We start from the raw sequence: 13,443 nt of genomic DNA on the forward strand, positions 1-13,443 counted from the left end.
CTCTCCTTTATTCCTTTCTTTTTGTCTGCAAGTGATGCCTAACGGCCTCTCCGCTACAGTGTCACTTGTCTCTGTCATACAGGTCCATACGTACGAAACCGTCAGATGCCCTCTCCACGCCAGGCGGCCATTTAATTCCCCCCAGTGCGCATGTAGACAGGGCTGCGAGGTGATTGAGCCTGCTGTCTTTTCCCTTGTCACGTCCTGGGCTGGGCTTGGTGTAAAAGGACGGGGTCCACGAGAAGCCTGACCTCAAAGCTGGATGGTTCAGGCCGGCTCGTTGAAGAAGTTTCGGAACCTTTGGATCAGGGTCACTATCATGGGTTAGGCCTTATACTGGGGTGGTGAGACCCATCGATCATCAAATCCGATCTGTAATTGTATTTAAGTCATTTGAAATTATCCTGGCTTCAATAACAAGACAAGCAAACAATTTCTACTATCTCCATTACTATGGATTGACTAAATAATTTAGTACTGTAGTTATATAATTTTTGTTTAGTTTATTTTTATTATATATATTAAAAAATAATTTTTAATTATATTTATTTTAAAATATTAAATCTTGTTAAATATTGAGAGATATTTTGAAATTTTTTTAAAAAATAAAATAAAATAAAATAGAGTTAAAATAATAAATTTACATGTTATTATAGTATAAAAAATAAAAATAAAAAATAAATTTAAAATAATTAAAAAGATAAATAAATATTATAATATAGATGGAATATATATTTTTTCTAAATAGACTAAAAGATTTTTATTTTAATGTGAATCGGGTTAATTGACTCTAATCTTAAAAAATAATAAAATATTAATTTATAATAATAATAATATATTCTTTATTTCCTAAGTTTTAATTAATTCAAAATCTAAATAATAAATCTTCAATTCTAATATCCAAAAACTCTCCGGTTCTATATATATCTAAACTTTATTCAATTAAAAAAAAAAGAAAGAAAGAAAACACCATTAGTATACAAACCTCAAAAACATATAATTCCAAGAAATTAAGAATACAAGAAATCAAAATCTTGGAATAAGAAACCAATGAAATAAGAAAACTAACAAATAAAAATTTCAAAACACTAAAGAAAATCCTTAATAATTTTTTTTTTAAAAAAAGAAAATTCCTAATTCTCAAAACAAGGTAAAGCACTCAGCACTACGAAATAGCACAAAAACCATAAAATCGAAAAACACAAAAAATCTCTTTTCCAAATCCTAAAACGCCCCCGCAAGAAAAAAAAAATTCAACAAAATGTATGAAACAATAAAACCATAAAATAAATAATCGTGGAAAACTAAGTGTGGAATCCCAGAACGTGTTGTAAAGCATATATAATATAATTTGTCAAAATTATTAAATAATTTAAAATAATAATTTTTATAAATAAAAAATTAATTTAAAAGTTATTGATTATAATATTAGACTCATTTTAGATCTTAGCTACCCTAATACGAATTTAATGTTCTGAGATTTAAAAAATAGACTTTTACGGTGCATAAGTTTGATTAGAAAAAATCATCTCTATTCCTTTCCCTTTTATCACCTTTCTTTTGTTTGTTGATGACACCTATATCCGCTTTCCTGTTACAGTGCCACTTATCTCTATCACTCAGGACTCACTTTCCTTACTTTCTGTCATATCACCGAATTAGACTTTTCTTGAATAGATCCGCGTGCGTGATCAATTTGGTACACTTCACATCATAGAGTTGAATCACGCGATATTTGGCCAATCTATTTGCATGTGGCTTGATGAGTTTTGGACCCATATACTTCTCCAATGCCTGTTCTCACTCCGGAATAAAAGAAGCCCGACAGTCATAAAAAATAGAGTTGTATAAGACAATAATATAATATGAACATATAGATATTTATAAAATATATCATTGGATTACCATAAATCTACAGCAATGAATTCTTTTACTAGCAAATCCATTTTATTAAATTTAATTTTTTGGGGGAAAACAAAAGAGAACAAAATTGAATCAAAGGGAAATACAACTTCAACATCCAATAGCTTTTTCTTTTTCCTTTTTTTTTTTGGGAAGTTTTTGAATATCCAAAAGCTCTTACAGATAAATTTGTGTTTTTCACTTCTTGGTATGAGAAACAAATATAAATAAACTCATTATAGAATTCAGTTTCATGGTTTGGCAGCTCATGTGTTCACAAATCTGCAGTTCTTCCTGACTTCTCCATTAGTAAAGCTATCAGGATTGGTGATGTTCCCCAATTTCACCATAGAATCAGAGAATTGCTTGAAAAAACCAACTGGGTCATGAGCATACTTCGCTACAAGCTTCTTTGTCTGAACCCCAAGCATGCTTGAATACAATTCTTGGTCTGAGTTCAATAGTCCTTCTCCTTTCAATAGAATCTGAAAGTAAGAATTGTCGAAAAGGTTAGGAGTGACATTATCCATTGCTGATACGTTGTCGTCTCCTCCTCCGGCAGCTGGACATGTAGATTTCAGGTTACTCAGGTATGTCTCAGAGATTGGACTTCTTTCTGAAGTGGTTTCGAAGTCTCCATAAATCCTTGCTCGAAAGTTCGCACACCGAGCCATTCCTATAGTGTGAGCCCCTGCAGATTATATGCAAACATCTATTGTAATTATTCCATGATTCAACAGGGGTCACTGTCCCGGTAAAAGATTATTACCTGAAAGAGCTACCATGTCTTTAACAGAGAGGCCCTGATAAAGAAACTTGGAAATGATTGACACCAGACCTTCATCTGCTGTTGGAATATTTGCTGATGCAAGCTCGTAACTTGCAGTCTTTGAATCTTTCCTTCCGACAGGAACATCCCAATATGGTCCACCAACCTGACAGCATATTGGCAAATATAAAATCTCAAGTTTCTCAGAATAAAAATGTAAAATTGTATCAGAAATAGCAATTATATGATGTATAGTACCAGAATCACTGCATCTCTTGCAGCGATAGTGAGGATATCAGCGCAGGAAACGATTCCAGGGCACTCAGATTCCACCTTGTTCTTGATTTTATCAATGATGCTAAAACCTATCAGGGAGTTTACGTTTGGAGAAGCTTTCTTCTCTCCTTGCAACGTGATTGTGTCATCTAGCAAAACTGAACCATCACATCCCTGCATCCATTAGACCATACACTACAATATTTATTCTTCACTCGACTATAATTCCGACAATAACACACAGGGAAAAAAAATGCTGTAAGATGTGACCTGGACAAAACAGTCGTGGAAATGTAGTCGGACTACAAGAGCTGCATTACGTGGATCTGAAAGAACTTCACATTCCATTTCTTTCCTGATAATGTCGAACACAGCGGGGCAAGTAGATGCATAGTAGTCCAATGACAAAGGAGGGTCATCACTTGCATACAAGCTGCTGCAGAATATGAAGATAGAAATCAAAAGAAGAAGCTGCAGCGAAGGAAGCTTAGAGTGAAGGAGAGGTGCCAATGCCATTGTTGCTTTCTTGGATTTCTTGAATGAGAGAAGAAGATCAGAGTGGGAGAAATGGGTTGGAAAGTGAGATATATAAGAGAAAAGCTTTGCGTTTTGCTTCTTTTGCATGGGCGTTTGAGTATAATGTGAATCGTCAATAGCAGATGCAACTAACTAATGGTGGGATGGTTGGTGGGGATTCCAAAACTAAAATCACCAAACAGCAAACTGAGAACTGCTAACATCTCTTGCTATATTTTACAACATCAACTTTCAAAATTTCAAGATTCATAGATCACCTCCATGCCCAAGTTGAGTATTACGCACATTGTGTATCTCGGCTTGAACCTTTTTTAGAAATTTTCTTTGGTGTGGACTTCATGCATGGTTGGATGGTCGGATTTGAACAAATGCAAGTTAAACAAAGATGAAAATATGTGTGACCTCAAATATATATTAATTTCAATGACATATCAAGGTCAATTCACATGTGTCTTAAATTATTCTTGAAGAAAACAGAAGGGCATAACCTGTGTCTTGCTCGCAATTTTGATTGCTTTTCAAAGAGTGAAAATTAGATGGAGGAAGATCATCAATCAGAATCATGACCTTGAAGTGCAAGATTAGGGTACTCATCAAATACGTAATTTCTCTCATTCAAGCAGAACTTTATATTAGAAACTCAGAATGATGAACATATATATCCCAAACATCTCTCTTTTTTTAAAGAAAAAAGGAAAAAAACTATAAAAGAATCTTGCAATTAAGTAATTTTTCATCATATGCTTCAACTTTTCAACCGTTCGGCAAGGGCCCTATTAACAGCATTGGCATTGGGCCTTTTGCATCATGAGCCTATAAATTAGAATCAAAACGATAGGGCCGAATGAAAAATGAGGGCCATAGACACAAATGGGAAGATTAATAGAACGATTTTAGGTAAGTGGGTTTTCTCTGGCATTACGATTGGCTTGCATGAAGCTGGCCAGTGGCCTGCGACCCGCAGGCTCTAGAAAGCAGCAGGAGGCCTTGTTTTTTTCCGCAGTGAACACTCTCCCACTGGTGAAAACTTTTCTACTCGGATTACTGAAGATTTCAATTTCAACTATGCAGCCTTAATTCTTGAAAGCTGAAACATACTGGAATCTGGGTTGCAGAAGTAAACTAAACTTGAGTGATAATATAGGCAACTAAACAAAGCTAATGAAGCATGGAACTGAAATGTTGCTCCTGATTTAACAAGGGCTTCAGCTGTGCCTGTGCCTGTGCCTGTGCATGCATCCACTGGCACTCCAATGAAATGACCTAATTTTCTAAAACTCGACGGCCAAGTGCAAACAGACTTATCTGCACTGAAAAGACGAAATATACTAACTTTCCATACATTAAAAAATTGTCATCATGAAATCAAAGCTTTTAATCATGTCAAAGGGAAACAAAGACATTAATTTCTGGTCATAGAATTGTTTGATACAAAAGTTGAGTTAAATAAGCACTTCAAACCTACTTCATCAGGTATACAGTTCAGAATCAAAAGGATGATCCTTGATCTTGCCAAACCTTAAATATTTATCCTCAGCATCTCCCTTAGAGCTCAAGTCAATGCCATGCAGTACAGTTCTCTGCAGGATAGACTTTATAAGAGCTACCACAGAACCACCATACTGAGGCCAGGAAAGACAAAGAGTTCCTCTAATGTTCCTCATCTGGCATCGAGCTAAGAGTGCAGCTGCCAAGCCATCCACCATACTCCCTGAAGGAAAATAGTCTAAACCTTTCAATAAGGATGAACCTCCATAAACACCATCTTGTCCTTTCCTCTCTGCCAATGTCTCTAGCTTGAAAGCACACGTCTCATCTGATGAGAGCTTACCCCTGAAATTCTGGCTCTGAACTGAATCCAAGATTAGAACCCTCTCCGGAATAATTTGTTCACCTATAAGCAACTTTGCAACTGCATTAGATCTCTCAGTACTGACAGAGCACTGAATACAAACCAGAAAAGTCAAACTATCAGCATCATTTAGGGCGTAAATGTTGCAGGATTTGTCTCCAAGAGAAGGTTTAATAGTGTTGCCAGAGAAAGGGATCTCAGGTAGGAAGACACTGCCAATTAAGGTCTTTGAGGATACATGGTCAAAGACAAAATGAGATGAGGTAGATAAGGCAATGACGAGGAGAGATGGAAGAAGTGGTTGATCAGGTTTAGGATTAGAGAATAGAAGGAACGGAGATGGAAGTGGTGATGAAGGAGGCGTGAAGTTGTTAAGATCTTCCTGAAAGAACCTTGAAGGTGGTGGAATCTCTGTGAGGACATCTTCCATGTCTTCCTTGAGTGCAAGTTGAACAAACTGCTTATGACAGTAGATAACTCATCAGTACCATCGCTAAAGTCATTTACAGTAAAGGTTGTAGATTCACATTAGATGAACGACTCTTCCAGGTTAGTTCACAAGTTATCAGAATAAATAATTATATATTAGTTCACAATTTATCAGAATATAGTAACTAAATATTAAAAGTGACTCACTAAGGGTTACTCTCTCAAATAGGAGATAGGAAATGACCTCGGATAAATGTAATAAAATATAATTGTGCTAAAATTTCTATTGAAAATAGATCCTATAATTCATTCCAAGGCCGTTTGATGCTCATCTTCAGCATGCCAATGTGTATGTCCAATATGTCAAAAAGGATATATAAAATTGCAACAATTTGCAACTATAACATTTTCCCATTTTGTGCCAGAGAACTGCCTAACAGCATATCACGGTTTACGAATTACGGCAAGCCTTCACACTACCATCGTCATATTTTGTGAATTTAGTACTTACATTACATTGTGTTTTTGATAGGAGATTGTTACTAACACAAAACATTCACAATATCTATATTTCAGAAACACAAAAGAAAGAAGATGTAAAAGGTATAGTATATGAAAATGCATTGGTATCCACAATTTATAATTTCAATTAATAGCTAGAAGCCTAGAAATATCCGCATTTCATAGTTGACAACAAGAACAAGTACGTACTACATAAAGAGGAAGATAATGAACTGGAAGACGGGGAGAGAATAAAGAAGATAGAGAAGAAAATGTATGATGGAAAGAGTAAGCATAGTCCCTTCCGTTGTTGTTTTTTTCAAAAAAAAAAAAACTTTTCTTTTGTTAATTGCTTTGTAAAAAAGGATGCAATAATTCACAAAATTAACCCCACACGCATTCAAAGTTCTAAGGAGTTTTTACATATCCATGAATTGACCCATAGGAGAGAATTGATGGAAGAAAGATAACAATAGCTTTTGATCGAAACTAAAGCTCTGCAACCCATTAATCTCAGTAAATGTGATCGAGCAGTAATCAGCTACCAGAAAATGTAATCAAGTAGCAATCAACGGCAAAAATTATGAGCTCATAAGCAGTAAATTGGTAGTTAGCATCCAGGATAAACCCTAATCCACAAATCTTTGGCTTCCAGGAAACCCAGTTCTATATTTCACCAAGGAAACAGGACTCCCAATATCCTTGCAGAAAGAAGAAAAATTGAAAGGAAAAAAAAAAAAAAAAAGCAGCTATGGAAAACGTACCTGCAGCTGAGATTGGAAGAAGACGGTGATGAGGTGGGGCAGAGAATAAAGCTTAAGCCTTTGTTGCTGTGTGTATAATTTCTTGCTGCTCAGGAAACATCCTGCTGACCTGCTCCAAGCAAAAGCTCTCTTTTTTTCTTTTTATTTTCTCATTTGCCATATCATCTTATTCTTTTTTAAAAATGTCTTTTTTGATTTTTTTTTTTTAAAAAATCCGTAAATATATAAAAGTAATATTATTTGTGAGTGCTTGAAATTAATGTTTTAATATAAAAATTTTTCTGTAATTAATAGATCTAAAAATGAATGAATGAAATTAATAAAATTAAAATAAATTAATCATAATTATAAATTTAAGCAAATGCTTAATCTTTTTTTAACATTTTTAAATTAGGGCAATTTTTAAATTTCTAAAGATGAATCACATAATTATTGAGCAATTTATTTTGATTAATAAACATCCCAATTAAATAAAATTGAATTAAACCAAAATTACAAGTTGGGGGAAAAATTAATTTGCGGGTTTTGCTTCCCCATGTCCTTTGGTATTGCACAAAACAGTCATATTACTAAATTATTATAATTATAATTAATAAATTTTATTTATTCAATATATATCAAGTAGAAGTACATTAATAAATAAATTACCATTTAAAAAAATGAAAATATAATTTAAAATGAATGAAAAAATATAAAATAAAACAATCTCAGCCTAATCCACAAATCAAGCCAAACAATACCTTGTTCGCTCAACCAGATGACTAGCTAAGTAGGATCTCAACATAATCAAACCAAAATAAAATCTTAAATTACTGTCTGGAAAATTACAAATGCCTATGAATTCACATATCATAAAACAGAATTCCTCCAATCTTAAATTCCCAAGTTGTGTTCTTGCTCACTTGTTGCAATGACCAATGTAATTACAGTAACAAATTATTAATAAAAAGAATTCATTACTCAAACTCAAAAACCACAAAGCCAAACTACAAATCCCTCTTCTAACTGAACAACCAAAAATTAAATGTAATGAACAACTCTCAAAATTAGCTGGAAGCTCTCAGTTTCTACAGTCATTAAAATCAATGCAAGTTTTCTTACAACAAATCATCTGAGAGAACAAATAAATCAGAAGTAAAAGTAACAATGACAAGTGAATAATCAACCTAATCACATAATGCAACCTTTCATTTCCATTTCAAAACACACCCTTGAATTTGCAAAGGATCTTTTTTTTTTTTGATTAATCCTTCTAATCTGGTATAGAATACATAGGACGTGTACAGGGTCCTCAACTGCAAAAGAAACAACAGAGACAAATATTTTATTTTACTTGCAGGGAGATCAAACTAAGATATTGCAATAAACTGATGCATGCATTGCCTTGTTCATAATGAAATACTTCATTGTGCTCCATGCAGCAGCACTAAACTCGAGTTTCGAGTCGGTTGCATCTTACCAAAAAGAGAAGAAAGCACTGGTATGTAAGTATTTTTAGTATTACTAGTTTAAAATTGGATTACTGTACTATTTTCATGAGCAAGAACAAAATCAGTCTAATGCATGTGTAAAATACAATGAGATTGTCCAAATGGCTACGCCCAAAAGACAACCTTCTAGTGAGTTATGTTGAGGCTGCAATCAATGGTTTTGGTCAATCTTCATGTTCATCTTCAGAATCTGCAAAACAGAAATGGAGAGAACATATAAGAATCAACCGACAAAGCAAGGGCTTTTAAGAGTAAAAGGGACTGAAAAAAGAAATAGCTCATTGAAATAACCCATATTGTCTCAGACATCATAAATCAACGACCTAGATTGTGCCGGTGAAATTAAATGTAGATTCTCATGTCAGAGACAAATTTCCCCAACAAAGAATTGATTATGTCAACCATGTATAACTCTTTTTTTTTCTTTCTAACGTACCAGATCTAACATCGTCGCTAATCTGACCCCTTGCTTGGATTTGCTTCACAAGCATCCGGAAAATCAGGACCCACCAGTAAATATGGAGAACAAGCAAGCAATACAGAAGCGTATTGAACACATAATAATAGATTGGGCCATCCACTGGATGTTTTTCTTTGTCCAAGGTCTGGACAACTTCATAACTGCAATAGAGAGAGAGAAAAATGAATGGGTAATTCATGTTAAACTAGCTGACCAAGTTAACAAACAAGCAAACGTTGAAAGTAGTTTAATTAAAAGGCAATAAACAATTACATAAATATTTCCTCATGCTTATATATCCTTATATGGGATGTACTCTCAAAGTGTAATCCTTAATTCAATTTTTAAACCCTCGGTTGTATTTCCATTTCTACCATGTTTTGAAAAGCAGAAATATATATGTATTTAAGACAACAATATTCACCAACTAATAACTATCAACATGACATGTATGCCATGTGCCTCCCTTTTTTTTTCCTTTTTGAAAAATCAACGTATTCATTACTAAGCTTGAAGCTTTTAGGTTCTGGCTTCTTTGATAATGACAATATCAAATCTACGGCATCGCTAATGCAGATAAATAGTTAAATTTTTAAGACACCAACCTACTTCAGATGGAACATCTAAGAACTAAGAAATTTGATGGTTGATATAAATTGCGCATCAACTTTTACGAACCTTGTACTCCAAAGGACCCAGAATGGATAGTAAATGAGGCGTAGTATGATCCAAGACAAAACAAAAAGAATAAATGCAAAGCTAGCAATCCCTTCAGCACCACTATATTTTGACATCTTTCCTATCTCCAAGAATATATCACTAGCATCATGAAGAGCTAAAACAACTGAACCAACACGAACAAACCTGCAAGCAAGGGACGAAAATTGGAATATATGAGAATTTTATGATCCATAAAATTGTGCTATTGCTGCCAAGACATTCTATAAACCTTTTGCATTAGTGACACTATTGTATGGATGACCATAGTTATGGCTTCACTTTTACTACAAGTAAAACCATCAAACCTTCTCCAGAGAAATGTGATTTACAGTATATCACTAACCTACAAGCAGAATTTGACCATAAAATACCTGAATATGTAAGACAGCACAATGAGAATGACGGTTGCAACATGATGACTCATTGACACTCCAAAGTCAGAACGCCTTGTTTCCCAGAATATAAGAGCAAATATGGAGTATGTGTAAAATCCAGCAGCATACATATACACTGCTTTCAATTTTAACCTGAAATTCATAAACTAGTCACTCTAATGAGTTCAAAAATGTGACATCTCATACTGCTCAAAGAACAAACCAATAGTGGGATAATTAAGCAAATGGAGAGCTAAATCAAACAACCATATCTACTCAATATATGATTGAAAATCTTACTTCATTTTTTGGTCTGGCCAGGCTTGACTTCCTGGCCCTACCCAAAAGAACTTTGTATTAGTAAACCAAGGCTCATTACAAGTAACAGCCAAAATCAGAATCTCTCCTGAAAGAAAATATATGCATTTCCAAGCAGACTCCTTGAACTTTCGTATCTTCTTCCGTCTCTCATCTGACTCCACATCCAGTGTCTGATGACCCTTTCCAAAAATTAATCGTCTTGCCACTTTCTGTAACATGCATAGTCACTTCAGACTGACCTAAAAAATACTTAAGTGAACTAGGAGAAAAAGAAAGACAAAGGTTGGGCGGAGGGGGAGATAATGATAAAATAATAACAATAAATGAAAAGCAATATCTGGGAAAAAAAAAACTCATTCACATTTCTTAGTTTATGTAGTTGATTATGATGTTGTAGACGATTTACTACAATTCAAAATTGGAATATAAAAGGACAACCACATGCCAATTCATAAATCCAATTCAGTATTGGGAAAAAGGGAGGGGGAGGGAGTTTATATCCCTCTCCAGAACTTTTAATTGCTTCTTTACTTGTGTAAGATAATCTTATAGATGATGAATGCGAAGGTAATGAGATCCAGATTAATCAATGCAGTTTCTTCTACTTCATTGTACTATAGCATAATCAACCCACAATCAAAATTATACAAACCTTAACCAATACATTAATCACTACTCAAGGCTAAATGATTCTTTTTTTTTTTGCTAGTTCATTACCCACATGAACTTTACAGGGATTTCTTAAACATAGAAGAGGCATGAGCAAAGTGAGGTACTATCGGCATGGAATATACTAGAAAAGCAAAAATATGACAAAGGAAAAAGGAAGATATGTCTGATTTTACTTTATATGGTCTAAAGTGTTAACCTGACTCCAACATGAGAAGCCAATGTGCATGGATCTCAGGTTTCAACTAAAAAGTTTCCTTCTGAGACTATCAGACTAACTTCTTATACTGAATATTTGGACAGGCTTTCTTCTTGTCTTTTATCTTATGCAGTTGGATGTAGATACATGAGAATGGCAAAAATTCTTCACATGTTACTTAGAACTTCTAAAAATCTAACTATGAACCATTACAAAATTTTAGTATGTAATGGGCCCTTTTTTGTAAAAAGGGAAACCTTCTAAATCGTAAGTCATCAAAAGTGGCAAGCACCTAGGAAACTAAAATGAAGAATCCATCAGCTACTTCCAAGTGTGGGTGTATTAGCCAAAAGCCTTCCTCACTCAGGAACAAACGGTAAAACAATCATCAATCAAAGAAAAGAAAGACTCACTTTACAAGGGGACTCGTTTTGATAATTCCCCATTCAAAAATTATTTCTACAATTTATGTAATTATCAACATCACAAGCACAGTTTAGAGGCCAAGCTCAATCGATACGACTGGTATCAAACCTTATCAGCAATGATTGTATTTTATATTACACAGTACACACTTAGACCATCATAGCATCCAATCATAATTGATATGTGAAGTCAGAACAACAACCGAGTAAATTTTTTAGGCTAGAACCCCAATTGTGAAATTTCAAAAATCCAGCGGAAACCATTATGCAAGGAATTAATTCAACAATCAATCGTACTAGTCAAGCTAAATTAAATAGCATAGTTTTCCATTTCATCCATTTCATTCCCATCCCAAAAACAATCTACCAAAGTCAATATGGTAAATTTTTATGTCTATAATACAAAATTTCCTGCTCCCATTCAGATGGAAAAGGCAACATATAAAGAGCAACAATAGGGGCATAATTACTAAGAGGTGAATTTTCAATCAAAGTCATGTGATGTTAGCAGTATCAACCATGTGCGCCATTGTTTTACTAGGTTTACTTGATTGAAACCAAAAGTACCAATAAAAGGAAACTGCACAAAGAGTATAGAAATTTTAGAATGACAAGATTTATCATTCTTCAGAGTAATGCTGATTATCCAAGTGCTTCTCAAGCCTTATGCAATAAGACCTACAAGTTACCAGAAAAGCTAAGCTGCCCAACCCAACTTTGCAAGGCCATCTACTTTGCACTGAAGTGTGAGAATTTGTATTATATTATGATCTTCTCAATCCAAATTCCATGTTTGATCTTCAGCATTATAAATTTCACAAGTAACATCCAATTCCAAAGTCTCATTGCAAATTTTCATATTAGCATCAAATCATGCTGCTGTATGAAAAAATAAATGAAGAAGGAAGACTACACCAAAATTTCCAAACTGATAAAACTCACTTACAATGTCCCAAAATACTGAAACAAACACAACAAAATAAACAAAAGCTTAAATCTTAAAGGGGCCAATCAAAGAACCCAAAACATAGTTGGTCAACAACCCAAAAAGGAGCTCAAAAACATCAAGAGACAAAAAAAAAAAAGAGCCAAAAGGATTTATCTAAAAACACATCTACATATATCGAATGCATGAAACAAAGTACCTGAAATACAAATCTATCGAGAAAGAACCGGACTGAGGTGAAGAACAGAGCAAATAAAGGTAGAACAATATAATCTTCATAAGCAGGGTAGGACTCATGCTCCCATTCAATTGATTTCACGTAATCCATGAAACCCATCCAGGATCTTCTCCTTTCAATTGATCCAAGATTACTCGAGAAACAAAAGACAAGTAGAGCTTCTTGTAAATCTCATAAACCAGCAGAGAGAAGCTTTCGTCTTCAACTCCGTTTCTAAGAATCAGAATTGTACCTGTCTTAAAACTCCAACCATTACTAATAATAAATTAAAAAAAATTCTGCTGGTGGTCAGATTTGGGCTTTTTTTTTTTTTTTTTTTTTTTTTTTTTTGCAATTTGACCCCTGATTTCATCTATTTCCAAATATTGCCGATCTTCGTTTTTTCCTTTGATGAGATTACCCCGTTGCGGCCTGGGCTTGGGTTGCTTCACTTGATTTAATATTCGCACACCAAAAGAAAAAACCCTTCACATAATTTTCTATTCTATATTTAGTAATTTTAAGATTAATATTTGTAATTGTCCAAAAAGGTAAATATTATTAAATTAATTATTTAATTATTATTTTTAAA

General features: G+C 33.9%; 3 protein-coding genes across 5 annotated transcripts; all 3 read right to left on the reverse strand.

The window, feature by feature from the left end:
• Positions 1-2,012: 2,012 nt before the first annotated feature.
• LOC110618124 (peroxidase 11) lies at positions 2,013-4,078 on the reverse strand. Its single transcript, XM_021761182.2, has 4 exons — positions 3,218-4,078; positions 2,930-3,121; positions 2,672-2,837; positions 2,013-2,593 (listed from the first exon to the last, which is right to left on the reverse strand). The coding sequence occupies exons 1-4, from the start codon at positions 3,569-3,571 to the stop codon at positions 2,169-2,171; spliced, it is 1,137 nt and encodes a 378-aa protein (XP_021616874.1). The 5' UTR covers positions 3,572-4,078; the 3' UTR covers positions 2,013-2,168.
• Positions 4,079-4,841: 763 nt separating this feature from the next.
• On the reverse strand, positions 4,842-7,189 carry LOC110616548. Its single transcript, XM_021758945.2, has 2 exons — positions 7,031-7,189; positions 4,842-5,793 (listed from the first exon to the last, which is right to left on the reverse strand). Exon 2 carries the CDS (start codon positions 5,764-5,766, stop codon positions 4,954-4,956), a length of 813 nt encoding a protein of 270 aa, XP_021614637.1. The 5' UTR covers positions 5,767-5,793; positions 7,031-7,189; the 3' UTR covers positions 4,842-4,953.
• Positions 7,190-8,032: 843 nt separating this feature from the next.
• LOC110618039 (ASC1-like protein) lies at positions 8,033-13,185 on the reverse strand. Of its 3 annotated transcripts, none has more exons than XM_021761048.2 (7): positions 12,834-13,185; positions 10,375-10,604; positions 10,072-10,227; positions 9,659-9,844; positions 8,957-9,141; positions 8,644-8,710; positions 8,033-8,325 (listed from the first exon to the last, which is right to left on the reverse strand). In XM_021761048.2, the coding sequence occupies exons 1-6, from the start codon at positions 12,969-12,971 to the stop codon at positions 8,685-8,687; spliced, it is 921 nt and encodes a 306-aa protein (XP_021616740.1). In that variant the 5' UTR covers positions 12,972-13,185; the 3' UTR covers positions 8,033-8,325; positions 8,644-8,684. The 3 variants fall into 3 exon arrangements, with proteins under 3 accessions (XP_021616740.1, XP_021616742.1, XP_021616741.1); XM_021761050.2 differs by having other exon boundaries at positions 10,375-10,629; positions 12,834-12,973; XM_021761049.2 differs by having other exon boundaries at positions 10,375-10,634; positions 12,834-12,970.
• Between the last annotated feature and the right edge of the window lie 258 nt (positions 13,186-13,443).

This window comes from Manihot esculenta, chromosome 6 (genome assembly GCF_001659605.2).
Source record: "Manihot esculenta cultivar AM560-2 chromosome 6, M.esculenta_v8, whole genome shotgun sequence".
Classification (NCBI taxonomy): domain Eukaryota; kingdom Viridiplantae; phylum Streptophyta; class Magnoliopsida; order Malpighiales; family Euphorbiaceae; genus Manihot; species Manihot esculenta.

What these genes read in the sequence shown, in the direction of transcription:
- LOC110616548 (XM_021758945.2), bottom strand. Translation starts at nt 5,766, where the DNA reads ATGGAAGATGTCCTCACAGAGATTCCACCACCTTCAAGGTTCTTTCAG.
- LOC110618124 (XM_021761182.2), bottom strand. Translation starts at nt 3,571, where the DNA reads ATGCAAAAGAAGCAAAACGCAAAGCTTTTCTCTTATATATCTCACTTT. An exon ending in TCCACGACTGTTTTGTCCAG is followed by an intron (nt 3,122 to 3,217) that starts GTCACATCTTAC and finishes TAATGGATGCAG; the next exon opens with GGATGTGATGGTTCAGTTTT. An exon ending in AGACATGGTAGCTCTTTCAG is followed by an intron (nt 2,594 to 2,671) that starts GTAATAATCTTT and finishes TATAATCTGCAG; the next exon opens with GGGCTCACACTATAGGAATG.
- LOC110618039 (XM_021761048.2), bottom strand. Translation starts at nt 12,971, where the DNA reads ATGGGTTTCATGGATTACGTGAAATCAATTGAATGGGAGCATGAGTCC. An exon ending in TGGCCAGACCAAAAAATGAA is followed by an intron (nt 10,228 to 10,374) that starts GTAAGATTTTCA and finishes TATGAATTTCAG; the next exon opens with GTTAAAATTGAAAGCAGTGT. An exon ending in GTGCTGTCTTACATATTCAG is followed by an intron (nt 9,845 to 10,071) that starts GTATTTTATGGT and finishes CCTTGCTTGCAG; the next exon opens with GTTTGTTCGTGTTGGTTCAG.